The sequence below is a fragment of the Perca fluviatilis genome, chromosome 2 (genome assembly GCF_010015445.1).
Source record: "Perca fluviatilis chromosome 2, GENO_Pfluv_1.0, whole genome shotgun sequence".
Classification (NCBI taxonomy): Eukaryota; Metazoa; Chordata; class Actinopteri; order Perciformes; family Percidae; genus Perca; species Perca fluviatilis.
This window is the reverse complement of record NC_053113.1, coordinates 10,226,973-10,254,333: the sequence shown is the minus strand read 5'-3', so window position 1 is coordinate 10,254,333 and position 27,361 is coordinate 10,226,973. Positions and strand designations below refer to the sequence as shown.

Sequence of the window (27,361 nt, the reverse complement as noted above, 5' to 3'; positions counted from 1 at the left end):
GAAGGAAGAAAGTCCCCCAGCAGTCTAAAACTATAACAGCGTAACTAAGAGAGACAGGACATAAGGAGAGGTATTAAACTCCTGCACTGATATTTCACAATAAAAGCCTCCCAGTAGCTCATTAGAGACAATCGCTCCCTTTCCTGGTAGCTTTTTAGGTGGAAAGAGACACCAAAGATTATTAAAGTCGCTTTTGTAACTGATTATAAAGATGATGTATGGAGGAAAATGTGACATTTTGTTGCACCATATAATCTGCAGAGCCAGTCAAAGAAAAGCTGTAGTATGTTAGCTATTAGTGTGCCTTATTCATTGATAATCAAGTACTGTCACATTAGACAAGTGTATATGTTTAACTATATTCTTTTTTCGTCCCTCAAGAAAATGTGATCTTTTTTACAATAAAAGAAATATGCAATATAACAATTTTTGACCATTATTATTATTATCATATATGTGTGTAAAACATATGAAAAACTAGAGCACACATTGATTTTACATTTATTCTGCTTAGGTGCTGTCCAAAACGGCTTGGGTATGACGGCAGGGAAAACTGTAAATGCATTAGTGAATCAAACATGTTGGTAATCTTTACACCCCCCATGTGTAACTGCTAGAGTTCTGCACAGATCTTAAACAAGACCCAAACCTGGCCCGGACCTACGTGGTTCTCCTGAACCTGATCAGAGATAATGTATTTTAATGTTTTCTTTCTTCAAAGACAAAAGTTATATGCTTACTTTGTAATACCTGTCCACCACTAATATATTTATATTATTTTTGATATTTTACACATTATACTCAGCTTCATATTTTAACTTTGAACTATTTTAAGTTGTGGATTCTCTTTTCTTTAATGATTTTCTTTTTAAACACATTTAATGAGCGTTGTTGGAGGGAGCCCGAAATCTATGAATTTCATTTCAATGATTGCTTTTCTGTAATTGATGTGCATGTGACAACTTGTTGAACACATGAATGTACAGTGGAGAAATGGAGGATTCTGCAGGAGCAGTTTGATCTGTTTCTATACAGGATTTTATATATTAATAAATAATACAAAGTAGCCATTATGGTCACATTTATCTCACACTGTTATATTTGTTGTAATTGAAGTTAACTACAGCTGCCATGCATTGTTAACAAAACAAATGGAGTAGCTTTCAAGTCAGGAGCTGAGTGTTTAATATTCAAAAGATAAAGAGGTTTCTCTGCTGAGACTGCTGATCAGAGAAGAGGATGACAAACTGGGATAAGAAACTGATAAACGGTCCTAAGGTCCCAATTATCTCTTGTCACAAACATTTCCTTCTGTCTTTTAGAACGTTTAAAAGTTGGCTCATTCACTCTGGACTTGCAAAGCCTTGTAAGTAATGAGTAGGATTTTAAAATGCATTGCAAAATAAACTGGCAACCAATGGAAAAGATACTAAACCATATTTAAAGTGGTGATAGAATGATTATATAGGGTATTTTACACTGTTCCTTAAGGTCTCATAATGGGGTATGTAACATACCCTGTGAATATGGCTCTATTTGGAACAAGAGCTTTTCTTCCAAATATGGTATGCTCATGAATATTCAGAATGAGCTGCGCGCTGATTGGTTTGAGCAAACTACAGAGAAACACATGGGAGACTCGACAGCAGGTCTCACATTTCAGACACTGCAAAGTTATACATTGTTTGTCGGACTAGTTTGTTATTAAATTCACATATGCGACTTTTTTAAGAGAGAAATCAACTATATAAAGCTCAAATATGGGCCGTTTTACGAAAATGTATGGATAATTGCAAATTTGGTAAGACTGTGTCGGATTTCAGCGCCGGTGCTGCCTGTGTTGCTGCCTTGCCGCCCGGCCTGCCTTCCTTCACAGACCCCTGCCTGCTATGAGGTACTTGGAGCTCCGTCACAACTGGCAGCCCACAGCACTCCATACCCGCGCAAAGTCACCGTCTTTTGGGCTAATGGACAACCAAATGCTGCTACCCTGACAGAGCTCCAGGGCCTGCAACTCCCCTCTTACTGCTAGTTAAATGGCCCATGTGTGAGAGTGAGAGCGCGGTTAGCGAGCTTGTTACACCAGCAATCTCTTACCAAGTTACACACGTCACGCCACCTATACAACATCTAACTAAATTTCTTATAAAGCTAACAACGGTGTCCGATTTCAAATTAATGAATATTTGTGAAGACTAGGTGTTTTGTTACCTGCTAGCTATATGTAGCTACAAATCACGGATAGATAGCTTCATTTTTGGCGTAATTCAAGTATATTTACAGTTTGAATTTCGTCACGCCACTTATACAACATCTACCTAAATGTTTTGTTTTCAAGGTAATGAATATTTGTGAATTTCAGAGGAATTCTAAGAGGAGGCTTGCTAGCTCTCATTGATAGAGCTACATCCAGCTGCAGGCTCTATCAATGAGACTCGCGGACAAGCGGCGTTTATTTCCCCAATCGTTTGTTTAAATAACTCAACACATTATAATTACACACATTATAAGATTAACTGAAACCTGTGGTAAGAGATTGCTGGCGTAACACTCTCGCTGACTGCGCTCTCACTCAAACATACCGGGCATTTAGCTAGCAGGAATAGGGGAGTTGCAGGCCCTGGAGCTCTGTCAGAGCAGCGGCGTTTGGTAGTCCATTAGCCCCAAAACTGTGATTTTGAGCGGGTATGGAGTACGGTTGGCTGCCAGCCTAATGGAGCTCAATCGAGCTCACAGCAGGCCGGGGTCTGTGAAGGAAGGCAGGCCAGGCGGTGAGGCAACAACCCAGGCAGCACCCGACAAAATTTGCAATTAGCCATCCATTTTCGTAAAGCGGCCCATATTTGAGCTTTACAGGGAAATGCACACCCGTCGCTATGGGCGGGCCATAGGGGGCCGGGCCCGCCCCCAAAAATGCTTGTGCCCCCCCACTTGAGGCACAGACCTCTTAAAAAAATTACTTATCATATCATAGTTATCATAGTTGCTAATTTTGTGTTGCATTAATGTTGCATTCTTTATCATTAAAACATTAAAAATATAAATAAACAATGTTGTGATTTTTGTTTGATTGATGGGAATCTACACTGCAACAGCCTATCACGGCCTTACTAAAAAGAAATTTAGGCTACGACGGCGCGTAGCCACGTCAGTGTAGCCGCTCAACAGTTACGCGCACATTTTTGAAAGCTGGATGAGTTTTCGCCGGCTTACTTTCGCTTCAGTTCGTCATGGATATCCGGAAGTCGTTGAAAAGCCCCACCAACATTCTCCTCTGCCAAATTGGATACGAGGCCCGGCCTCCTGATATTGTCGTTGGAGAAGGAGCCCTGGACGACAGTCTGAGCCTGATGCTAGTAGCTCCGTGGAGCCTGACCCTGGGCCTGGCAGGACCTGCAGGTCAAGTGCAACTGCGACTGGGGCAGCATTTGGGCCACAACTAACTGTTGAATCAGGGGTGTGACGGACAAACCCAAACAGGTTGTGTTGAGGAAATATCCAGTCAAAATGTTTAGTTAAAAAAAACGATAATTTTCCTCTAGCTGGTATTTGAACAGGGACTGGCTTGCGTGGTGCGTCGGTGGAAAAGGACTCCGCATTTTGTTATGCCTGCAGGAAATTCACATCTGTATCATCGGACGCGACCTTCTTCATTAAAGGGGTTTAAGATTTACAGACAAGGGCTTAAATAAGCATGCAGCTTCAAATGACAGGAGGGACTGAAGAGAGGACATGCTGCCTCCACTCAAAGTACCGGTAGGTTCAGTGTGTGTGTGTGTGTGTGTGTGTGTGTGTGTGTGTGTGTGTGTGTGTGTGTGTGTGTGTGTGTGTGTGTGCGTGCGTGTAGGCTATATAGGCTACCTGGTCATATTGCTGTTGGTTATGTTTAACGTGATGATTACGTGCGAATAGTATAACAAGAGTATATGATTATTATAAATATACGTACTGTACGCTAATAATAATTGTGCCCTCCCATGTATTTCATATGCCCCCCTTAAGACTGAGGTCTGGCGACGGGTCTGGGGAAATGTAATGGAATAGCAAAGATCTGCTTGACCTAGATTCAGAAGACTACCTGATCTCAGGTCAGTTGTGTAGCATATGTAAATGTTGGGGCGTGACTGTTCTCTTAATACACCCATGGGCGTGACAAAGTTACAGGTCTTGGGAGGTTGACGTCAACTTCCAGCTTTGTTGAGATTCGCCCATTTTCAGCGGCAGTTTCAAAATATGAAAGTTTCATAGTAAAGGGGTGTCAATGGGATTTTGAGCTTCTATGTATGTCCTATTTACCCACCGAACTGTCGTTATTCAACTATGACAGAGTAAAATCGGTTTTGCATTCTATCACCCCTTTAAAGCAGAAAACAATACACATAACTCTTGCAAAGTTATAATGTGAATAGTTTCCCCTTCAGGCTTCACACTTTTGCCGGTGCCGTGCCAAAAAGTGATCACCTGCTAAAAACTGATTGCTGTCAGTGGGAGCGTGTGTATACACTTCCACAACTTACATGAACAACTGTGTGTTTCTGGATGTATTGTCCCTTAAAAAAAGGTATTTCAACAGTAAAGTAAAGTTCTGTATGGGCTATGATCTGTCAGATATAACCCTCAATCATTAAATCAAGATATTTTGAGGCAGAAACAGCCTTTCAAAAACAAGGTAGGAGCTGCGATCACTTTTTGGCAAAAGCAAAAGTTTATGGGTTGTATTGCATCTTTAAAAAAGGTATTTCTACAGGTAAAAAGTTCTGGGTGGGCTATAATCTGTCAGCTAAAAGCTTTATGAATGAAATCAAGTCGTTTTGAGGCATGAATAACCTTTCAGTAAGAAGGTAGAAGCTGAAACCACGTTTTGGCAAGTGGTAAAAAGGACTGGATTAGTTATAATCAAGGGGGCAAGCGTCTGTCAACAACGCTTACCTGAAAAGTGATTCTAATATCCTTCACTGGTCTCAGTCCAGAGCAACGGGATCTGTTGGTCCATTCTATATACTGTGTATGGTTATAATCAAGGGCACAGGGCTCTCCCACAGACATCAATCACTTTGTGGGACAACACCTGTCCACAATCCAGTTCTAGTAAGTAAATGGTACTGTATTACCTGAAATGATCTAATGAAGATTCAGCCGTTATTGATGAAACATTACGAGATGTCACTTCAACTGGCAGCTTCCTGTTGGCATTTCTAAAATCAAATTGATGGATATCCGTTGTAGCAATGGAGAACTTTAATCCCTGGCTGTAGTATGTAGTTTCTGTTGCCCCCATGAGGAAATCTAAGTAATGACAACAACACTGTGGGCGCATCCATATAATACAAGCTTTCTGTGACCTCCCCCCCCCCCCACCCTGCCCCTTCCTCCACACAGTTGTGAGTATCGCAAGGATGACACGGAGGATTACAATAACATGATGGACTCTTCAGAAGTGGATATTATCTTCTTGAGTTTCTGCGCGGGAAAGTCCCCGGACGCCACAGTCTTCTTAACATAGTCACACTGAGAAATACAGAGAGAGTTGTGTGGAGATGATAGTCTTAATTAGCTTTGTAGCAACTCAATTGGCAACGGCTTGAATGTAACGGATGTTCATTAATAACGAAAAGTTAAACACTAAAGCTTTAATTTTACAGTGATAATACTGGGCAGAATGTGGTTTAGATATTGCCGGAAAAGGAACAATGTCCACTTCTGTTTCCTTTCCTTTTAAATTGTGAGATCATTGTGCTCACACAGCGAATAAGGAATCAGGGAAGATAACTTGAGACACTCATCATCTGTCGCTGTGTATAATTGGTGCCAGTTTGACCACAAGAAAATGTTGATATGACACACATGGGGATCAGGTTATATGCATATACGAATAATATGTCAAATCGAGAAAATGCCCTTAGACCTAACAATGTGAACATCATCCAGCCACTAACAGATACATTTAAATCTGATTCATTCGATAGTAAGTTATTATTTTGTGTCTTAAATCCATCAGCCATTTTCATATTATATAGAGGGACTACCAGCAGTTGCAGCATCCTGAGCCATTTTGGTAAGGCTACTTGGAACAATCAGTCCAGAGTAGTTTGATTCTCCCTGAAAGAAGTTGAAACAAGTTGGCAAACTGAGAACGAACACAAAACCTGATGAGGAACTAAGAGAGGAAACTGCACATCCAAAAGGGGGGCTGAAAGACACATATAAGATCAAGAGACAGTACGTGAAGACGATAGAGTGGCAGGTGACACACCAACTGGACATGGGTCGTGTACTGGTTCTGTTCATGTTGCTCTGGAGCTCAGGTAGGACTTCAACCTGTTTAACTACAGTACAGCTGCCCACACAACACAAGTCTGGATTGTTGTTGGTTTTTATGTGCTTTTTCTTTATACTTTGATTAGTTAACTGTCAATTGTTTCTGGATGTTTGAGTTGAGGACAGTTCCGCTTGTTATCGTACTTGCAATAAAAAGTTAAAGGCCAATAAGTAGTAGACTACTTTATCAAACCGTGAGTGAATGTGAATGTGTGTCATAGGCCAGGATGGAAATTAACCCTCTGAGGACATTAATACAAAACCGTTTTTTCCATTTGCATTCGCACTGGCCAAGTGTCCATAGGGACTATAGAAGGGGTAAAAGAGTGATGCAAGCATGGCAACGGTCTTTATGGCGTTAAAAAAGTATGAACTCAATACTAAATCTAATGTATATAGCATATTTGTCATAATTCAAACAAGTCTCCCAAAGAGAAACAGTATCTCTCTCTCCCCCGCCTCTGCCTGCTGCACTGTTTTGTGTGTGTGTGTGTGTGTGTGTGTGTGTGTGTGTGTGTGTGTGTGTGTGTGTGTGTGTGTGTAAGACGGCCGGCCGACAAGGTTGGCAAAAGGAAGTTAACAATAGGTTCCTGTTAATCTTATGATGGACATGTGTTGTGATATTTAAACAAACAAACAGTCAATGGCAAAATAAAAGCCTCTTATTTACGAGAGCGGTCTGAGAGACCTCCTGCTTACAGCGGGGTCTCTGAGCAGGACTGGCCGAGTGACGAGCAAACGGCTGGGGCAGGCACTGGCTGGCTGTCGCGTCACTTTATGGAGCTGCTCAACTCCGAAAACCTTTAAGCAAATTTTCAATTCGGCATCGATTTTCACAAGACTGCCTATATTCGTAATCTAAACAGTTCATTTCTCGCCTAAAACTTTGTCAGAAGTGAATTTAGTGATGAATAAGATGGCGAAAACTGTTTAAATTGTCCCGTTGTTGATCTGTCAAGTACTGGAAAACCGACCCTCATTGACCTAGGTTCTTATGCGGAAAAGGGAACAGCGAAAAGACCCTGCCCTGAAGTAGGAGCTGAAAGAGGTACAGGAACTGCGGTCAGAGGAACTTAAAAATCCCCAAATTGGTCCGGTCAGAACATGAGAAAAAAGGGTTCTAGGAATGTTATGTTCTTAGAACTGCAAAAATCCCTAGAGGTTATTGTGCTCACACAGCGAATCAGGAATCAGGGACGAGAACTTGTGACACTCGTCATCTATCTCTGTGTATAATTGGTGCCAGTTTGGCCACGTTTTCTTTTTTTTACAAGAGATTTGAAGAATTTCAATAAGCAAACCTTAGACCTTCCAGCTTTAGGGCCAAATGGTCTCTTTACACATTGCTCTAGGAGAGATTTGGGCCTCACTATACAGAAAGCTGAGTTTGTTCTGAAAATGTTGATATAACACACATGGGGATCAGGTTATATGCAAATACGAATAATATGTCAAATTGAGAAAATGCCCTTAGACCTAACAATGTGAACATCAACCAGACACTAACAGATACATTTAAATCTGATTCATTCGATAGTAAGTTATTATTTTGTGTCTTAAATCTACCAGCCATTTTCATATTATATAGAGGGACTAGCAGCATTTGCAGCATCCTGAGCCATTCTGGTAAGACTACTTGGAACAATCAGTCCAGAGTAGTTTGATTCTCCCTGAAACAAGTTTGCTTTTATTTTTAAAGAATTATGCACACAAAAAATTCTCAACTGTTTTTTTTTTTTATATTTATTGTCTCCCGCAATTTCAACGCAACAAAAATGTCCAACTATTTGACAAAAGCTGTGCAAAAAAAAAAGGCATTTTGAGCTAAGCACCCCCCCCCCCCCCCCCAAAAAAAGGCTGCAAAAACATGGAGGGACGCGTTATTATGGAACCCACGTAACTTGTAGGAAAGGGTTTCCTAGAAGCATAGAGCTTGTCAGTCTGTGTGGGAGGATAATGTATATATTTATATGGGTGTAGTAATAATTTCCAATTTTTCAAACATGTTTGAAGTAATGAAGATCTAAGTAGGAATGTGAATAAACTTTTGTTGCTTGGAGAAAGTGTGCAGCCGTTACCCTTTCTTCACTGACGCTGCTTTCTGACTGTGATGTGCTGATGACTCACCTTTACCATAGAAACCTAAGTCAAAAACACAGACACAAAAATACTAGTTTGGTATTACCCCCTGGTGGTTACAGCTAGAAAGACTAAATGTTGACCCTGATAAAATAGTCAAAATAATATAGGCCTATATATGTAATTCCCTCGCAGGCACAAGTGTCTCTTTTGCTACTAGTTTATTCAAAACTTATCTCTAAATTCATCGTGAAAAAACTAAACACAAAGTATAAGGAAAACATATAGACCATATTAGCATCCTACTCAAAACATAAACCATTCATCAAAGCAAAATACAGAAATACAATGCTACAAAGAAGGGAATCGTCTTCGGAGGTCTCTTTAATCACTGACTTTACATTAAAGTCTCTTTTATTACCATTGTCAAACTTTTCACAAGAGCATAAACCGTGCTTGCTGCTAGCTTGCTGTTGTTTGTTGTGGGTCTCTCACGTGCATCCCAAAGAGCCTTTCTCAGAGACTTCAAAATAAAACTACTTTGAGTCTTACCAAAATAAATCACTTAAATACCAAAAGTGATTTAAATATATTTTCAATTATACATCATGTTATGAAGTAATTTCAACAATTACAATTATAAAAAATAGTTGTTTTAGGGGAATAGAAGTTGAACTCTTTAGATTTGTTATTATTAACCACTGTGTTATTATTCCTTACAGTTGATTTATAGAATAGCTGGCTAAATAACTCATGTGGTTGATTGTAGAAGTACCCCAAAAGATGTTTCAAGCTTTTTAAAATTCTGTTTTTAAATTTCATATTTTTTTAGGAATAACATCTTAAAACCGGCATAATGCAATTCTGAAATATTTAATCGTCTTTACATTATCATCACAACTTGTTATCGGCTACAGTTGTTATTATTTCTAAATGATCTTTTATTTAAGTTAAAGTTGCATTAATTTAATTTGTGTCTACTAGGAATATTAGAACAATATATAAACACAACATCTGATATATCTTATGAAGTTGTTTAGCTAACAGCTTCATATTTAGATCCAAGAAAAATATTTTTTGCGCAGCATTGCTAATTTAAGGATTTGAATACAAAGGCCCTACTCACCCAGAAAATGATCATATTGTAATACAGATTGTGTGAGCAGCTCATAGCAACCGACAATTACGTTTCTTGTTAGCCGTAAAAACTCTCGTGGCTGTAGTAATTATCGCGAGAGCAGGTTTTAATGTCACTGCTACTACATTGCACATATCTGTACATGTTGTTCATACATTGTTCATATTACATAGCCATATTTATTCTGCTCTTATAACACTGCAATATATTTCTTGTCCTGCCTATGCACCACCTGTCTATACTTTGTATATCAGATTGCACTTTTCTGCTCATTTTGCACTTCTGGTTGGACGCAAACTGCATGTCGTTGTCTTTGTACTTGCACTCTGCACAATGACAAAGTTGAATCTAATCTAATCTTTTAAACCGTCAGTTTTTAAGCCCTCAATGTGTTTCGATGGCTTGTTTGAATAATAACTGTAGAAACTGTAAAGGATGTTTCTACTGTAACCTTTCTGCCTGACCTGTCCAGAGCAGGACACATTTTTCGTCACACATCGTTTTTTTTTTTTTTTTTAGGATTCCTCCCAGGTTTCCAGACAGAGGGAAAAGGTAAAACAGAGAAACTAGATATAAATGAAGACTTACACAGGAGATTATTTTAGTAATTACTCTCTTGTTGCAAAGAAACTCTCGCACACTGTCTGACTTGCAAAGATACATTTAAAAAGGTTTTTGATCTAGGTTTAGTACCGAAACGTCACCAGTTATTAAAGTTATCTTATCAAGTTGGACAGTATGCAGGAATTTCTTTTAAACCTTTGACCTACCCATCCCTCTCCTACACACCTGTCTCATGTAATAGATGTGCGAAATATTTCTCTGTAATAATTACTCTCTCACCTGTGTTCAGATATTGATGATATCCGGTTGTTGGGAGGATCCAGCCGCTGTTCTGGTGTGCTACAGGTGAAGCGCCAGGGAGAGTGGTCAGAAGTGGATGACGACGAATGGGACCTTGTTGAAGGTAGATGCGGAGAGTAGCCTTGAGCAGGTATTAACACTCAAGGTGAGGCAAAGGTGATGTGAAAAAAATGATGGGCTTTATTATCAATGACCCAAGTAAGGTCCATAAGAAAAAATGACAATAGAAAGAATTAACAAAATTAAGGAAAGTAACTAAAAAGCACTTTCAAAAAAAGATAAAATTCAAATTGACTTAAGTCAAAACAATCAAAAGTATAAATACACCACTATTCGCTATAGTAGACCTTAAATCAGGTTTAACGTGGAGATCCTCCAGCAGACTTACGTCCTACTACCTTCACGTTATACTCCAGCTCTCTCCCTTCCTGAGCAAACACATGGCCACATCTATAGCCTGACGCCACCCCTCAAATTGGAACATACCAACCTGTAAAACTCAGGGGTGGCTCAGGTGAGTAGGCCGTAATGGCTTCATACAGCACACATAAATATACAACAATCTAAATAGATACAACATATAATTTATACAATAGGTATTACCATTAACCACAGCCACAAGGTATCTTGTTGGCTGTAAAATATAATACACCACAAGTCATGTTTGTGACAATCTATAGCTTTTAAACAAACTATGATAAATGCATTTAGCTAAGCCTATCAAATAGTAAATCACCGCAGCAATAGATGTTAAAAATTTGTGCACAAAACTACGGGATTAATACAGGGAATTCGATAAATGACAGACAATATAAAACCAGTATAAATAACCGGACATAGACAGTCAAACAAACATGTACAAGCAACATTCTTCACTCAGTCTTTGAGATTAAAACAGGTAGCGCATCGCTACCGTGACGGCAGCCATGCGCCCCGTCACAGACCTGAAGTTAGCAGACGTAGTTTGCAGACATCTGGACTGTGGCTCTGTGGTTCAAGCTTTATCAAAAAGACGTTCATTCTCAGACCCTTATAGCAGTATCACATCTTCCTGTCTTGCATCTGGACCTAGACTGAAGAAATGTTTAACAAAAAGGTCCCAGACTTGGCCTACCCGTTTGGAAATCATCTGCTCAGGTAACAACATTCAGTAACACAAAAACACAAATTCCAAAGCAAGCTCATAAGTAGGTTTGTTGCTGGAGGCTTATGGCTTCAAACCTTCCAAGCTATTCCTCTTACATCAGCCACCAGAAGCGGACTGTCACTGAACTGGCCTGTATCAACGCATTATGTAATAACTTATGTAATAACATTGCAAAATGTAATCCATTTATACTTCATTATGTAATAACACTCTCATTATTCAATAATTTGCCACATTTAGTAATAAAACCCTGCTACAGACTCTGTGACGCCAGGTGGAAGTTGTAGGTAGCCGATATAGAGCCCCATACAATAAGCAGTAGATGGTAGTTCAGTTTACCTGATAAAGGGGACTTTAGCTGGGTACAGGGCACCCGAGTTGCTGGTCATTTTAAGTAGACGACAAAAGTGGGCGTCATGTGGCGACGGCAGTTAAGTTTAGGCACCAAAACAAAGTTAAGTTTAGGCCCCAAAAATGACTCAGTCGGACAACACATGATTGAAATGTTTATTATAACAGCAGAATATTGTGGTTGGCGGCCAGACTCTGACCTCATCACTCCATGGTGATTGGGTTTACACAGTGATGGGAATAACGCCGTTATAAATAACGGCGTTACTTTTTTTCAATAATGAGTAATCTAACTGATTACTCTTCCCATCTTAATTACGCCGTTACCGTTACTGCCAAAAAAAAGTGGCGCCTTACTATAATTGAAGCTGTTTTTTTCATCAGACCAACTAGATTTATGAGTCTGAGCAGAGAGGCAAAGACTTTTTTTACTGTTCTTCATTGGTTAGGGCAGTGCACGACACAAGCGCATAAATGCTGACGATTGGCTGAGGTTGAATAAAATGTCATGGCAAGCCAATCAGAGGTAGAGTTGGGTGGGTGTTCGAAAGCATGCATAGTCAGACACACAACAAACAACACAAGCGAGTCAATCAACGAGAAAGAGACATATGTAACCGTTGATGAAATCAAGGAGACGGTTAACTTTTCCTGCTCCAGATTTTCCACCTTGGTCAGAAAGAACAGGGGAGACTAGAGTTACTACTCGCTCCAAAGCTAATCGCCGTCACTTTCTCATTTCTCCCTCATTCTATCACCTGCACACACACACACACACACACACAATTTTTTGCACTACAATGAGTGTATATATTTGTTATTTATTTTTGGTATAGTGCTTAACAAGCATAATTTAATTTTGCCCAGTTGTGGCCTGTTGAGGTTTTGTGTTATTTGTATCGATCCACTAGCCTGACAAGCCAGACCCACATCCAGATGTTGGGTCTGGGAACTCACCATTGAAAGGGCTCAATCCGAGGGGTGGGATAAATGGTCGTCTATCAAGTTCCCTCTGCACGTAATAGGATAGCACTACAACCAGGCAGAGCAACAAAGAAGGTGAAGCTAGTTTATCGATTAAACTTTTGCTGTATCCGGTCGACAAAACTCCTAACGCATCTTCCTTTTTTAACAATGACTTCAGTGCCGTTCTTTGTCCTTTTCTCAAAGAAAAGCTGAACTCCAAGTCTTCCAGGCCCACAGCGTTCCTTTACAGCAGCAGTTAATGTGGTGCACACAGTGAAAAAAACATGTAATACATAGGAATAACAGTGCCTAACATTTCGTAGCTATATGTAGGAATACTTCTGGTTTGGCAACATAAGGCCCCGATCACACAGAGAGCACGTTTTAGCAGCCTTGGGCGGATTTTTGTAATTGTTTTCAATGAGAGTGACATGTTTTGCTCGCTGCTTTTACATTGCTGAGCGCCTCGTATTTTTCTGCTCTACGTGCCGTCCATTTTTGCAGCATTACCCTGAATGCCTTGAGTTGAAAAAAACTTTACTCAGAGTGCCCACCGTCTTATTGCTGTTTGTCTTCATTGTAATGTGTCATTAGTGTTATTTTGCCATGCCATATACACTTTCAATTCTCTGTCTGCATGTTTTTCTGTCTTTCTTTCTCTTTCTCTGTCTGTCTCTCTCTCTTCTCCAGACTCTGTCAGGCTGGTGAATAGGACTAGTCTGTGTTCAGGCAGACTGGAGGTGAAGTCTAACCATTCTACCCAGTCATGGTCCTCAGTGTGTGAAGATGACTTTGACCTGCAGGATGCAGAGGTGGTCTGCAGGGAGCTTGGCTGTGGGGCTCCTTTAGTCCTCCAGGGGGCGCTCTATGGAGACATAGAGGCTCCAGTGTGGACCAAAGAGTTTCAGTGTAGAGGCCATGAGTCTGCTCTGCTGGACTGTGACAGCTCAGATAATAACACCTGCTCTTCTGGCAAAGCTGTCGGACTCACCTGCTCAGGTAGAAGAGGAGTTGCAGCCAGGGTTGGACTGGGACAAAAAATTGGTCCTGGCATTTTTTGGCCCATGCGGCCCACACCCACCGTGATTGGTCAGACACATTCCCTGCAGACAGTCCTCTTAAAATAGGCGTGCATTCTATTATATGAGTTGCCTAGTGTTCTGCATTCATGTGATAGTTTTGGATCCTTCAAGAGGGGTCTCAAGACTAATCTGTTGATGTTAAATAATTCATTAATTTTTAGAGTTATGAATTGTATATTTATGGTATTTTATTTATTGATATTACATATTGTATTGCCATTATTATATGGGATTAGTTTTGTGACTTTAATTCCAAGCAAAACTTCTTAAGTATCAAACAAAAAACACTAACTCAAGCAAAAAAAATGTCTCCTCAAAGGTAAAACTTAAAACTTGCAAACAAAACATTTGTGTAGTTGTAAACTATTGGTCTTTTATTTGTTTGATATTATGTCCTTTTGTTTACAGTTCCCTCTGCTTCTTTCTCAATGATCAGTCTTTTGCTCTCTCCATCACGTTTGCAGTCATGCTCCCAGCTTTCTCCCCTTGCGCTCCCTGAGTTTTGCTTGCGCGATTGTGACACAAACATCTCGCATGGCCGGGTCTTACAGGGGGCGTCCCCATTGGCTAATGAGTGTTAAGGGAAACTTAATGGAACCTTTGAGTGACAGCTCCCTCAGTGCAGGTAAACTAACTTTAATAATTTATACAACTTTAGGGAGGGTAGATATAAAACATAAAAACAAAAGCAACAAAACAAGTAAAAAACAAGATAAGGAAAAAGGGGGGGCAGGTGACTATGGGTAGGCTGAGGTGAAGAGATGGGTCTTGAGGGGAGGAAGATGGTGAGGGACTCAGAGGTGGGACTCTTGGGGAGGGAGTTCCAGAGCCTGGAGCTGTGGAGAAGGGTCACAGCCCACAGAGAGGTGAGGATATTTTTAAAGGTGGCAGAGATAAGGGTTCTGATGTAACTGAGGGGAGAGTCAGTAGTCCAGTCGGGAGGAAGGCTGAATGAGTCTGGGGGTGATTTGGGATTGGGAGGGAAAAGAAAGGAGCTCGGAGAGGGTGAACAAAGATACCCAAGTGGGGCCTGGGAGGGGAACGCCGGTTATTGGTGATGGCAAAATTTTTGTTTAGTTGAGATTGCACCAGGTTTTGGACAGCCGGGGGGTGGGGGAGGGGGGATTGCGAGGTAATCGGGTTCGTGTCAGCTAGCAGTGGAGTCCAGGTAAGTGGCGGAGTATCGACCAGAGGGAGATGTAGATGAGAAGAGGAGGGGGCCAGACGAGCTTGGGGAACACCTTGACTGTGTGTGGCAGAGGTGTGTTGGGGAAAAAATGTTGGAAAGGTAGGGGAGTACCACCGAGGTTTGACGGTGAGCAGATTATGCTCACAGTACGGGCTGCCCAGGGAGGAGGATGAGGATGTGAGGGAACCGGTCAGCAAAGGTGAGGAGGTCGTTGAGGACTTTGAGGAGAGCGTTTCTTTGTGTAGGGGCAAACCATGAGAGGTTCAATAGGTTATTGGCAAGAAGATGGGTTGTAGTGGGGAGGCACTAGGTTCAGGGTTTTAGACAGAAAGGGGAGGTTGGATATGGGTAGTTGTTGAGAGAGGAGGGATCCAGACCAGGTTTTAAGATTGGGGTGACAGTGCAGTTTTGAAAGCAGAGGGACAGTTCCAAGGGACAGTGGAGTTGAAGAGGTTAGTGAGTAGGGGGACCGGAGGCAGGACTTCAGAGTGGAGTGGGAGGGGGTCAAGGGAGCAGGAGTGGGTTTGGAAGAGCTGATGAGTTTGGAGATTTCGGAGGAGTGACTGGGTTAAACTGGGAGAGGAGGAAGTGTGGAGGGGTCGGGAGGTCTGGAGGGATGGAGAGGGAGGGTCCAAGGTAGGTGTGGATACCTGGAAGTCGAACAGGGGATAGATTTAAAGATTATTTTGTCAGTGAAAAAGTGGGGAATGAGTTAGAGATCCGGAGGAGGTAGGAGGCTGTTGGTCCGAGGCTTGATGAGGTTGTTCAATGTGGAGAAGAGGGTTCTGGGGGTTTGCAGGGGTGTGGGTGGTGAGAGTAGGAGATTTGGAGCAATGAGGGCATCTTTGTAGGGATGAGATGGGATTATAGGCTCATGATGGACTGTGAGGGATATTTCTTGTCAGCTTCGTTGGCCAGTTTGTTTCATTTTCGAGTGCAGGTGTGTACCAGGGTGAAGAGGTGTTAAAAGTGACGAAGTTTTGTTTTGAGGGGGCCAGGATGTTGAGGGAGGTAGACAAGGTGGAGTTGAGGTGGTCTGTGAGGTCATCGGGTGAGGTGAGGGTTGAGTCCAGGTGGAGAGTGGTGGAGAGCAGGTCGAGAGATGGTGGGGATAGATTTGAGGTGGAAGGTGATTTCTTGAGGAGGCGGGGCGGGGTTGAAAGGGATGGACCGTATCAGTTTGTGATCAGAGAGGGGAAAGAGGCATGATGGAGGTCGAGCACTGGTTGGTTGTGGACAGACCAGGTGAGGATACCTTTTCTGGGTGGGGAATGTGACATGTTGGGTGAGAGAAAGTTATCCAGTAAAATTTTGAATTCTGATGAGAGTTGCATGGGGGAGTCCATGTGGATGTTTAAGTCACCGATAGCAGCAGACGGGGAGAGAGAGATGAGGCTAGTGTGGGAGTTCAGTAAAATCAGAGAGGAAGGAGGGATTTGGTTTAGGTGGGCGGTAAATGAGGATGACTGTCATGGAGGAAAGAGTTTTGAGGCAGATATTCAAACGATGATACTGAGGGGGAGGGTGAGTTCTGTGATCCGGAAGTTCTGATTGAAAAATGACGGCACTCAATGCTGGAGCGGGTTTGCAGATGTAGTTGTAGCCGGGGGATGCTTGGTTGAGGGAGAAGAAGTCGTTGGGTTGTTGCCAGGTTTGGTGAGCAGAAGTTATAGACTCAGAGTCTGGTCTGGAGGACACACAAGCCACTCCACAGGGGATTACTACAAGATTAATAAAGTGTAAGTATTGATCATATATATTATCTGTGATCTACGTTGCAAGCATGGTTACTAGACATTTGTTGTTTCGTTGTGTTAAGTTACTAGCTAGCTAGCTAGTAAAGCTTTTTTAAGTTAGCATTTAAAGTTAGCTATACTGCTAACGTTATCTAAAACTTGTAGCCACCGGCTCCCTTACTGAGCTAATTTACCATGGGAATCATGTATTCTTCGTGAGGCCTTACTCAATGGAGCTGTATTAATTATCGTCTTCTCTCTGTAGAGACCTGCAGGACCCGAGCAGAGCTACGATGCTCTCCCAGGTAACCTTAGGTTAGTAACGTAGCTATATTATGGTCTATTAGGAAAAAATATTATCCAGCTAACTACTAATCTAATTGTTGTGGTTGTTATTGGCCTGATAATACACAATGCTAGGGTATTGGTTAAGTTGTACAATGTTGAAGCTGTGAATATAATGTATTATATCTAGAGGTCGACACATACTGTACAGTACAAATGCAGTGTTGGCACTGCTTAACTTGTTCATCTTTATAGTTTTGTGCTCATCTATACTTTCCTAGTTATGACAAAGACTGGCTATCCTAACTCTAATTAAATGTCTGTTGCATTTGCAAGCAGGTCAGCATAAGGAAAATGTTCATAGTGTTTTTAAAGGCTACACATTTGCTAATGGCTACTTAAAAGCAAGTTATTTTTAATTGTAAATCACACAACCTTGGAAGCCTCAGTTATCAGTAAGAACTTTGTTACCATTTGATTTGTGTAAGAAACTTTTTATAATTTTCTATCACAGCTCACATCAGGCAGCAGGCAGACCAACCAGGAGGACGTGGAGCAGCAGAGGGAGAGGAGCCTTCGGTCTCTCCGTGGAGGAAACACTGTGTGCGAAGGCTTCAAACAGCCAGGGTATAGACCAATAGCGTATGTGTTGATCATATTTTGCTCAGATACTCAATGAACACTTACAATAACCTTTTTCTTAAGTTTTCATTGGTGTACTTTTAGTTTCTTAGTCCATTGTATGTCAATATATCCTACTACAGTATACTGTCCTGTAATTTAATAGTTTACATTGTCTTACTGTAATTATATTTTAAATTGCACATATATTAAAACATTTTTTTACATTCACCCTTGTCTGTTTGGTTCATTATATAAAACAGGAAATAAGGTTGAGACTATTATAATGCTTTATTTTTAGTCCAATATAAAACTTCACATACATAATGGATATTTGAACATATTTTGCTGGGGCCCCGGTGGTAGAAGAAGCTGGAACTCAGTGTCAGTCATTATTTGCAGTACATCACAGGTCAGGGTCAGTTTTTCATCACCAACAATACACAAACATACTGAGTAATTGGGTTATGTATTATATATATTTCACATATTCAGTTTCACCTAAGGCAAGCTGTATTTCTCTGCTGACTTGTGTCTGCAACAACACTTCTGAGGGTGGTGCCGGAATATCACACAACTCCTGGACGCCTGCGATCATCTGGTCTCCTGAGCTCACTGATGGGCCACCGCTCCAGTCTGGACGACAGCCTTTTCTGCAGGACAGTTCTCTGAAGGGCTGGGATGTGGCTGTAGTCCTTCACTTCCTTGACTTCTTATTGTAAAGCTTGAAGTACCTTATTGGATGATAAAAAGTGTTTGAAATTAGCTCAATAATAAATAATTGTAATAAAGCCTGCACTCTAGAAACATTTTTCTAGCTTTTCTGAACACTACTGGAACACTTATTTCTGGAATATTATTGATCACACTTTCTAGATTCCTACCTCCACGTTGACTATATGTGTAAAGTAAGATATGGCCAGCCACCAGGACACATGCACATCACATCAAACCATAAGGATCACTAAGCAAAGTATTTGTCAAGGGCCTGGTGTGTTAGTTAAAGTACATAGTTTGGACAGTAGTAACACTATGCATTAATTCTAAATATTGTTGACATTTACAGTGCTAAAAAATACAAAAAAAACGTCCGTTATCTGCCATCTTAAGGTAGTGAAAAGAAAGAAGAAACAGTGTGTACAGATGGAACATTATCTAATGTATGTGTTGAACTCTATATATGATATATTACATCCACAGCTTCTACATTGTACAACTTAACCAATACCCTAGCATTGTGAATTATCAGGCCAATAACAACCACAACGATTAGATTAGTAGTTAGCTGGATAATATTTTTTCCTAATAGACCATAATATAGCTACGTTACTAACCTAAGGTTACCTGGGAGAGCATCGTAGCTCTGCTCGGGTCCTGCAGGTCTCTACAGAGAGAAGACGATAATTAATACAGCTCCATTGAGTAAGGCCTCACGAAGAATACATGATTCCCATGGTAAATTAGCTCAGTAAGGGAGCCGGTGGCTACAAGTTTTAGATAACGTTAGCAGTATAGCTAACGTTAAATGCTAACTTAAAAAAGCTTTACTAGCTAGCTAGCTAGTAACTTAACACAACGAAACAACAAATGTCTAGTAACCATGCTTGCAACGTAGATCACAGATAATATATATGATCAATACTTACACTTTATTAATCTTGTAGTAATCCCCTGTGGAGTGGCTTGTGTGTCCTCCAGACCAGACTCTGAGCCTCTAACGTTAGTTTACCTGCACTGAGGCTGAGCTGTCACTCAAAGGTTCCATTAAGTTTCCCTTAACACTCATTAGCCAATGGGGACGCACCCCTGTAAGACCCGCCCACGCGAGATGTTTGTGTCAGAATCGCAAGTAAAAACTCAGGGAGCGCAAAGGAGAAAGCTGGGAGCATGACTGCAAACGTGATGGAGAGAGCAAAAGACTGATCATTGAGAAAGAAGCAGAGGGAACTGTAAACAAAAGGACATAATATCAAACAAATAAAAGACCAATAGTTTACAACTACACAAATGTTTTGTTTGCAAGTTTTAAGTTTTACCTTTGAGGTGACAATTTTTTTGCTTGAGTTAGTGTTTTTTGTTTGATACTTGAGAAGTTTTGCTTGGAATTAAAGTCACAAAACTAATCCCATATTATTAGCCTACTATTTTGCTTAATATTGGCTTATCAACTTTAAAAACTGATTTTATAGATCACACAGACTTCAAATACAACAGTTAGTAGTTAACAGTTAGGTTACCTGACAGCCACTAACTTTAATGTTACAGCCAAACTGCTATTTCACACACACACACACACACACACACACACACACACACACACACACACACACACACACACACACACACACACTTCAAGTTATATAACCATTGCAGGCAGACCTCTGTACTGACATGTTGGACAAACTGGACAAACTGGGAGGAAAGTAGGGAGAGGAAGAAAGAGGGGAGGAGAAAAGAAAGGAGAAACACACAAACACTGCGTCGGCCCACTGGGAAAATGCCCGGTATGCCAGATGGCCAGTCCAGCCCTAGTTGTAGCTTTGATTTGGGTTTCTATTTTATTAATGTGGCATGACCTATTTTTACCAATTAATCTTGTCTGTTCAGAGCCCGATAATTTACGGTTGGCGAGAGGATCCAGTCGCTGTGCCGGTGAACTGGAGATGAAGAAAGAGGGAAAGTGGAGTAAAGTGGATGCCAAAGATTCTGCCTGGAATCTAAAGGCAGCAGATGTAGTGTGTAGACATCTTGACTGCGGCTCTGCTGTTTCAACAGGGAAGAAAGAGAGCAATTCCTACACAGTAATATGGAGTATTAGCTCAACTTGTCTTCAATCCAAGTCTGCAGTTAGGGAGTGTATATTAACAAAGTATTCCATTTCCCTTTCCTACCTGGAGATCAACTGTGCAGGTAGGTAACACCACACCAGGCAATACTTCAGCTATAACTGTAATCTCAGTCTTTTTGTTTGCATTTACATTTCATAGATGCTTTTGTTTAAAGCGCCGTCAAAATGAGGTACCATCCAGGAGATGTCATCAAGAATATGAGCATGGAGCAATGCATAGGTTTATGGGAAATGAAAAGGCAGCATGGAGAACTATGGCTGGATGTACCCGACTCAGAATTAATTCAGATGAATCAGATTTTTCTGTTCAATACGAATATGAAAGTGCTGTTTTATGACCCACCCATCCACCCCGACCTTTTCCCTAAGCAGTCCACAGCGCTTTGATACAGCAGCAGTGTATGTGTTACCTACAGCTGTATGGTTCATGAGCAGCCTGATACGTTGGACATTTGATGTTCTGGTTGGGCGACATAAGGCCCCGATCAGACAGAGCGCGTTTTATCAGCCTTGGGCGGCTTTTTCAAGAAAAGTGAAGCGTTTTGCTCGCTGCTTTTGCGTTGCTGAGCGCTTCATATTTTTCTGTTGCATGCAACTAGCATTTATTCAGGAGTGCCCTGAACACCTTGAGTTGAAAAATCTTCAACTCAGAGAGACAAAAGTGCCCAAAGCCGGAGATTTGGTGGTTGCCTAGCAAAAATAACAGAAACACGCAACAGGCAGCTCTATTGTATTGTAAGGTGTCAGTGTTTTTTTGCAATGCCATACTTTTAAACACTTTCAATTCTCTGTCTGCGTGTTTTTCTGTCTTTCTTTCTCTTTCTCCCTCTGTCTCTCTCTCTCTTCTTCAGACTCTGTCAGGCTGGTGAAAGGGACTAGTCTGTGTTCAGGCAGACTGGAGGTGAAGTCTAACCAGTCTACCCAGTCGTGGTCCTCAGTGTGTGAAGATGACTTTGACCTGCAGGATGCAGAGGTGGTCTGCAGGCAGCTTGGCTGTGGGGCTCCTTCAGTCCTCCAGGGGGTGCTCTATGGAGACATGGAGGCTCCAGTGTGGACCAAAGAGTTCCAGTGTAGAGGCCATGAATCTGCTCTGCTGGGCTGTGATAGCTCAGATAATAACACCTGCTCTTCCGGCAAAGCTGTTGGACTCACCTGCTCAGGTAGAAGAAGAGCTGAAGCTTTGATTTGAGTTTCTATTTGGATAAATGTGGCATTTTCTATTTTTACATATTACTATTGTCTGCTCAGAGCCCGATAATTTCCAGTTGGCGAGAGGATTCAGTCGCTGTGCTGGTGAACTGGAGATGAAGAAAAAGGGAAAGTGGAGTATAGTGGATGTTGAAGATTCTGCCTGGAATCTAAAGGCAGCTGATGTAGTGTGTAGACATCTTGACTGCGGCTCTGCTATTTCAACAGGGAGGAAAGAGAGGAAGCATTACAGAGGAACATGGTGGATTAAATCAACTTGCCTTCAATCCAAGTCTGCAGTTAGGGAATGTATATTAACAAAGTCTACCTTTTCAACTTCCAACCTGGAGATCATCTGCTCAGGTAACACTACATCAGGCAATACTTCAGCAATAACTGCAATCTCAGTCTTTTCGCTTGCATTTACATTTCACAGATGCTTTTGTTCAAATCACGTCCAAATGAGGTACCATCCAAGCTACAGTAGATCCTGGAGATGTCATCAAGAATAAAAGCTTAGTTTTACATTCCATCTGACAGCGCCACATGGTTGCAGATGCATGCAGCAATGCATAGGTTTATGGGAAATGAAAAGGCAGCATTGAGTAAGTTATCTTATTCAGCCAGCAATGGAGAACTACGGCTGGATGTAACCGACTCAGAATTAAGTCAGCTGAATCAGATTTGGCTGTTCAATACGAACATGAAAGCGCTGTGTTTCTTGACCCACCCATCCACCCCGACTTTTTCCCTAAGCATTCCACAGTGCTTTGATACAGCAGCAGTGTATGTGTTACCTACAGCTGTATGTTCATGAGCGGCATGATACATTTTATTTTATTTATTTCATGTTTTGGTTGGGCGACATAAGGCCCCGATCAGACAGAAAGTGTTTTATCAGCCTTGGGCGGCTTTTTCAAGAAAAGTGAAGTGTTTTGCTTGCTCCTTTTGCTTTGCTGAGCAACTCATATCTTTCTGCTCCATGCGACTTGCATTTTTGCAGGAGTGCCCTGAAAGCCTTGAGTTGAAAAAAACTTAAACTCAGAGAGAAAAAGTGCCCAAAGCCGGAGATTTGGTGGTTGCCTAGCAAGAATAACAAAAACACGCAACTGCCAGCGCTATTGTATTGTAAGGTGTTAGTGTCACTTTGCAATGCCATATACATTTATACATCTTTCTTTCTCTCTCTGTCTCTCTCTCTTCTCCAGACTCTGTCAGGCTGGTAAATGGGACTAGTCTGTGTTCAGGCAGACTGGAGGTGAAGTCTACCCAGTCTACCCAGCCGTGGTCCTCAGTGTGTGAAGATAACTTTGACCTGCAGGATGCAGAGGTGGTCTGCAGGGAGCTTGGCTGTGGGGCTCCTTCAGTCCTCCAGGGGGCGCTCTATGGAGACATGGAGGCTCCAGTGTGGACCAAAGAGTTCCAGTGTAGAGGCCATGAGTCTTCCCTGCTGGATTGCGACAGCTCAGATAGAAAGACCTGCTCTTCTGGCAAAGCTGTTGGACTCACCTGCTCAGGTAGAAGAGGAGCTGTAGCTTTGAATTATCGTTAACACTTTATTTGAAGTGTGCAAAAGACTGACATGACGCAAGTCATGAACATGAACGAATCTTTATGAATGTTTGACTGTCATTGTAACATTGTAATGCAAAGTTTTAACAGTTTAAGATGTTTGTGTTATGACGATTTGAAATTAAGCATAACAATATAACCTGGCAATGTCTGTGTAATGACTTCTATAGGTTTAGACTACTGCTGGGGACTTCCCATGACACACTGAGCCAAGGGCGTAACTTTAGGTTCCACATGGTTGCATTGGCCAGTTTTGAATTACACCTACGCACTGAGCTCCTCTCTCCTCCTCTCTCTCTCCATCTGTGTGCATTCATTTCCCATTAATGCATGGTACTAACTTAGCTTCATGCCCGGAGCCCTTGTGCTGTCTCGCCTTGCAGATTTCCTTGGATTGTGGTGGCACCTGGATCATGTTTGCAGCTGCTGCAATGATCCTGCTTGACAGCCTGCTACGCCCTGCACTTCTACTGTTGTTATTATTAGTCTTAGTAGCCCACCAAGAGACAGGTTCTGTCTGAGGTTCCTGTCTGTTAAAAATAAGTATTTCATACCAAATGCTTCCTCTTGTAGGAATTGTTGAGTCTATCATAATTGAACTAATGACAAATCATGTTCATGATGGTGTCATGTCACTCTTTTGCACACCCTTCAAATAAAGTGTTACCAAATGTTCTCATAAAAATTACTTCATTTATGTGATTAATTATTCTGGTGTCTCCGTTCAGAGCCTGATGTCAGGTTGTCAGGAGGAGCCAGTAGCTGTGCTGGTACGCCAGAGATGAAACAACAGGGACAGTGGAGACCAGTGATTGACTGGGATTCTGAATGGGACCAGAAGTTATCATCTGCAGTGTGTAAACGGCTGGACTGTGGTTCTGCTGTTTCCACAAACATAAGCAGCTCTAGAAGAACACCTGTGTGGGGGATCAGTCGTTCTTGTGTTCAGTCTGAATGGATAGTACGGGAGTGTTTATGGTTAACAAGTTACAGGACAAGCCCCAAGAACCCGGAGGTGGTCTGCTCAGGTAACCCTAAACAGTGTATTTTTCTAATAAACTTTATCCTGTCATCTTATCCTGTAAGCGCGGTCGGGATGGTGTAGACTAGGGGCTCGGGTCAGCTATCCATCCTATAGTGTAGATGGCGCATATGGTCACTGCGAACCATCTGTTAATTCATACTGGTTGCAGTCAAAGCAGTTAAAAGGAAATTAATTGCCTTAATTTCAAGATGTTGTTTACTCCAAATACCTACCCTATCTACAGTATGTTATGTAACTTCCAAAATAGTAACATCAGTCAATTTTTGCCACTTTTCTTGTGGCAGGAGTTGTTTTGTTCTGGTTTAAGAAGACAGTTGGAGAACAATTAGATATAAAACAGAATGTAGGCTTTATAGGATGGTTCTTTTCTTTGGCAACTTTCATGTTTTTTCTCAAATGATTTACAGAGTCTTAGGCATTCTTTTATCAAATGGCTTTAAAAAATAGTGTATATAGATGCTGTAAATGGAGCATACCCTTCCCCCCCTCCCCCCAGGTTAGAGCTGAGCCCCGAATGTTTACAATGTCCGCCCCTGGATGAAAAACACATTTTACTTTGCTCAGTGTTTATCACTTTAACAAAACAAATAAAGATGATGGTAGAATTTTATATTATTGATATGAGGTCTTCATTTCTCATCCACTGTGTCCACAGATTTGCTGGCTCAGCCAAAAATCTCCTTCTCTACCCACAGTGATGGGGTTTCTGAGGCCACGCAGCAGGGGTTGCGAGTTCTCATGGGTTCCAACTTCACCATCAGCTGCTCCGTCCTGCCACAGTACCCAGGAGGCTCCTTCAAGCTCATCTTCAACACCTCCGACCCAGAACAGAAGACCTACACCCTGCCAGCTGTCAATCACTCGGCCCACTTCCTGTTCTCTGCTGCAGACTCCACCCACCGAGGGGAGTATCGCTGTGTTTATCACCTCTATGTTTTCTCCCATAACTTCTCTTCTGAGAGCCTGCCGCTCCATCTACCTCTCGCAGGTAACTTCACAGACAATCTGAGTCAAACAGGGAAATGTCACACTGACTTACATCTGGTCATTGGACTGGTTGTCCTGATGGTGCTGCTGGTGCTTGTGTCCGGTGCTGCCCTGTTTTTCTACTCCAAGGTACTACACACATACACTACACACACTATTAACTTTTATGTATCAAACTCACAGACATTTCAAATTAAAAGCCTTCCAGTGGTTCATCTCTCTCTTTCCTGGTAGGCTTTTTAAAAAAAAGAAAAAAAACATCTCCAGAAAATGCTGTTTTTCTCTCTCATGAAAGCAAACTGTAACATCAATAGAAGAGAAAAAAAAAAAAAATCGCCGGTCATGGAAACTGGACACTCTGACTACGTTTACATGCAGCCAATAACCCGTTCAAAACCGGAATATTAGCAATAACCCGGTCGCGCACGGCCATGTAAACACCGGCAAAAACCCGAATATGCTCATATTCCGGTTTTTAAAAACCCGAATATGCTACCTGGGTTACCCCTTTTCTAACCCGAAATTTTGGTCATGTAAACACAGCGTATCGGCATATCCCCATCAAAAGGAACATTGATTTGTGTTCTGGCATTGTTCTATTCGCAAGGAATCTTGGTCTTTTGAGTAGAGGAACTTCTTGTATGTGCCAGAAAACATAGTTATAATAATAATTATATACTATAATAATAGTTATATATATATTATATATATATATATATATATATATATATATGTCAATGCGAAAACCTGCGCGCGAGTATACCGGAAGTAAACAAGAAGTAGAGGTAAACATGGCGTACGCGCACAGCACCACACTTTTGGAGCGAGGAGGAAACCAATTTCTTTATTAGTGTGGTGAAAACCATGAATCTAATGTTATTTTGTTGACGGGCAGAAAGTACGAGATAGTGAGATTTATAAGAAGGTGACCGAAAACTTAGTGCGTCTTAAGGTTGTCCGTAGGCTACGTCCAGACGCTAACCGTGCGTCGCCGTTTACGTCGGGATATTGCCATTTGATTTCAAATTCCATGTATACAGGAGTAACTCTCTCTGCTCACGCATGTAAACGGGTTATTCCGAATGTTTCAGAAACCCGAATAGTGACCTTAACCCGACCATAACCCGAAAATTGACAGCTTGTAAACGTAGTCTCTGGTAGATATGCACATTTCCGGCCCTTTTCCAGCACTCTGCTGTGACACGCTTCTTCTGTAACTTCTGTCATCTCAGCCACAAATTCCTCTCGTCGCGGCCCAAGCAGTGCTCCAAAAAATCCAATTAGCCGGCACAGAGTTTTGTCAGAGAGACTTAATAAGTAACGGATATAAAAAAGAAGTCACATTTTAACTGGCCTCCACACTGCTTTGTACTGTTCACTAACCCTGTGTTGTAAGAATAGCGTATCTCTTTTGGAGAACAAAAAGGTATCTAAGACATTTCCTGTCATGTTTCTTTAGGCCAGCAGAGGGCAGACACCAAGACGAGAGGACAACATGGAGGTGCATTACCTCTGTGGTGCTGACGACTTGCTGGGTGAAGAGGCAGGAGGAGCGCAGGGCTCAGAGTAGGATCTCACAGCCAGATGGATGGCTCTGTTCTCAAACAGCCAAATCAGAGCAGTTCAGGTGTGGGATAATATCAGGCATAGCTTTCCTAGAGAAGACCCAGACAGACAAACAACAACATTGGCAAACTTTTAAACCATTGCAAAGGGGGTAACAATTATAGAATATGATTGTACATTCATGCTCTTTTTATTACAGAGATTTTTGGCACCCCCCTCCCCCCCCCAAAGAGATTTTAGCCAGCATCTAAAGGAAAATCACCAGCGCTAATACATCTTTGACTTCCAGCTGTCAACTCTCCTCCCCTCTCTCTCTCTGATATAGAGGCATCAGCATTACATTTAAACAGTCTTATAAGCGGTTGAAAGTTCCTTGTAG

The 27,361-nt window shown here is 41.6% G+C and overlaps 1 protein-coding gene across 1 annotated transcript; it reads left to right on the top strand.

Annotated features, from left to right (window-relative positions):
• The first annotated feature begins 6,262 nt into the window (after positions 1 to 6,262).
• On the top strand, positions 6,263 to 27,106 carry LOC120551203 (scavenger receptor cysteine-rich type 1 protein M130-like). Its single transcript, XM_039788438.1, has 11 exons — positions 6,263 to 6,305; positions 10,389 to 10,502; positions 13,554 to 13,862; positions 20,384 to 20,577; positions 20,674 to 20,686; positions 21,476 to 21,784; positions 21,873 to 22,004; positions 23,021 to 23,329; positions 24,113 to 24,412; positions 25,085 to 25,545; positions 26,876 to 27,106. The coding sequence occupies exons 1-11, from the start codon at positions 6,263 to 6,265 to the stop codon at positions 26,984 to 26,986; spliced, it is 2,295 nt and encodes a 764-aa protein (XP_039644372.1). The 3' UTR covers positions 26,987 to 27,106.
• Positions 27,107 to 27,361: the final 255 nt, after the last annotated feature.

Excerpts from the sequence above, each read along its gene's own strand:
- LOC120551203 (XM_039788438.1), top strand. The coding sequence starts at position 6,263 with ATGGGTCGTGTACTGGTTCTGTTCATGTTGCTCTGGAGCTCAG. Across the intron at positions 13,863-20,383 it reads TGTCGGACTCACCTGCTCAG|AGCCCGATAATTTACGGTTG; the intron begins GTAGAAGAGGAG and ends TTGTCTGTTCAG. Across the intron at positions 23,330-24,112 it reads TGTTGGACTCACCTGCTCAG|AGCCTGATGTCAGGTTGTCA; the intron begins GTAGAAGAGGAG and ends GTCTCCGTTCAG.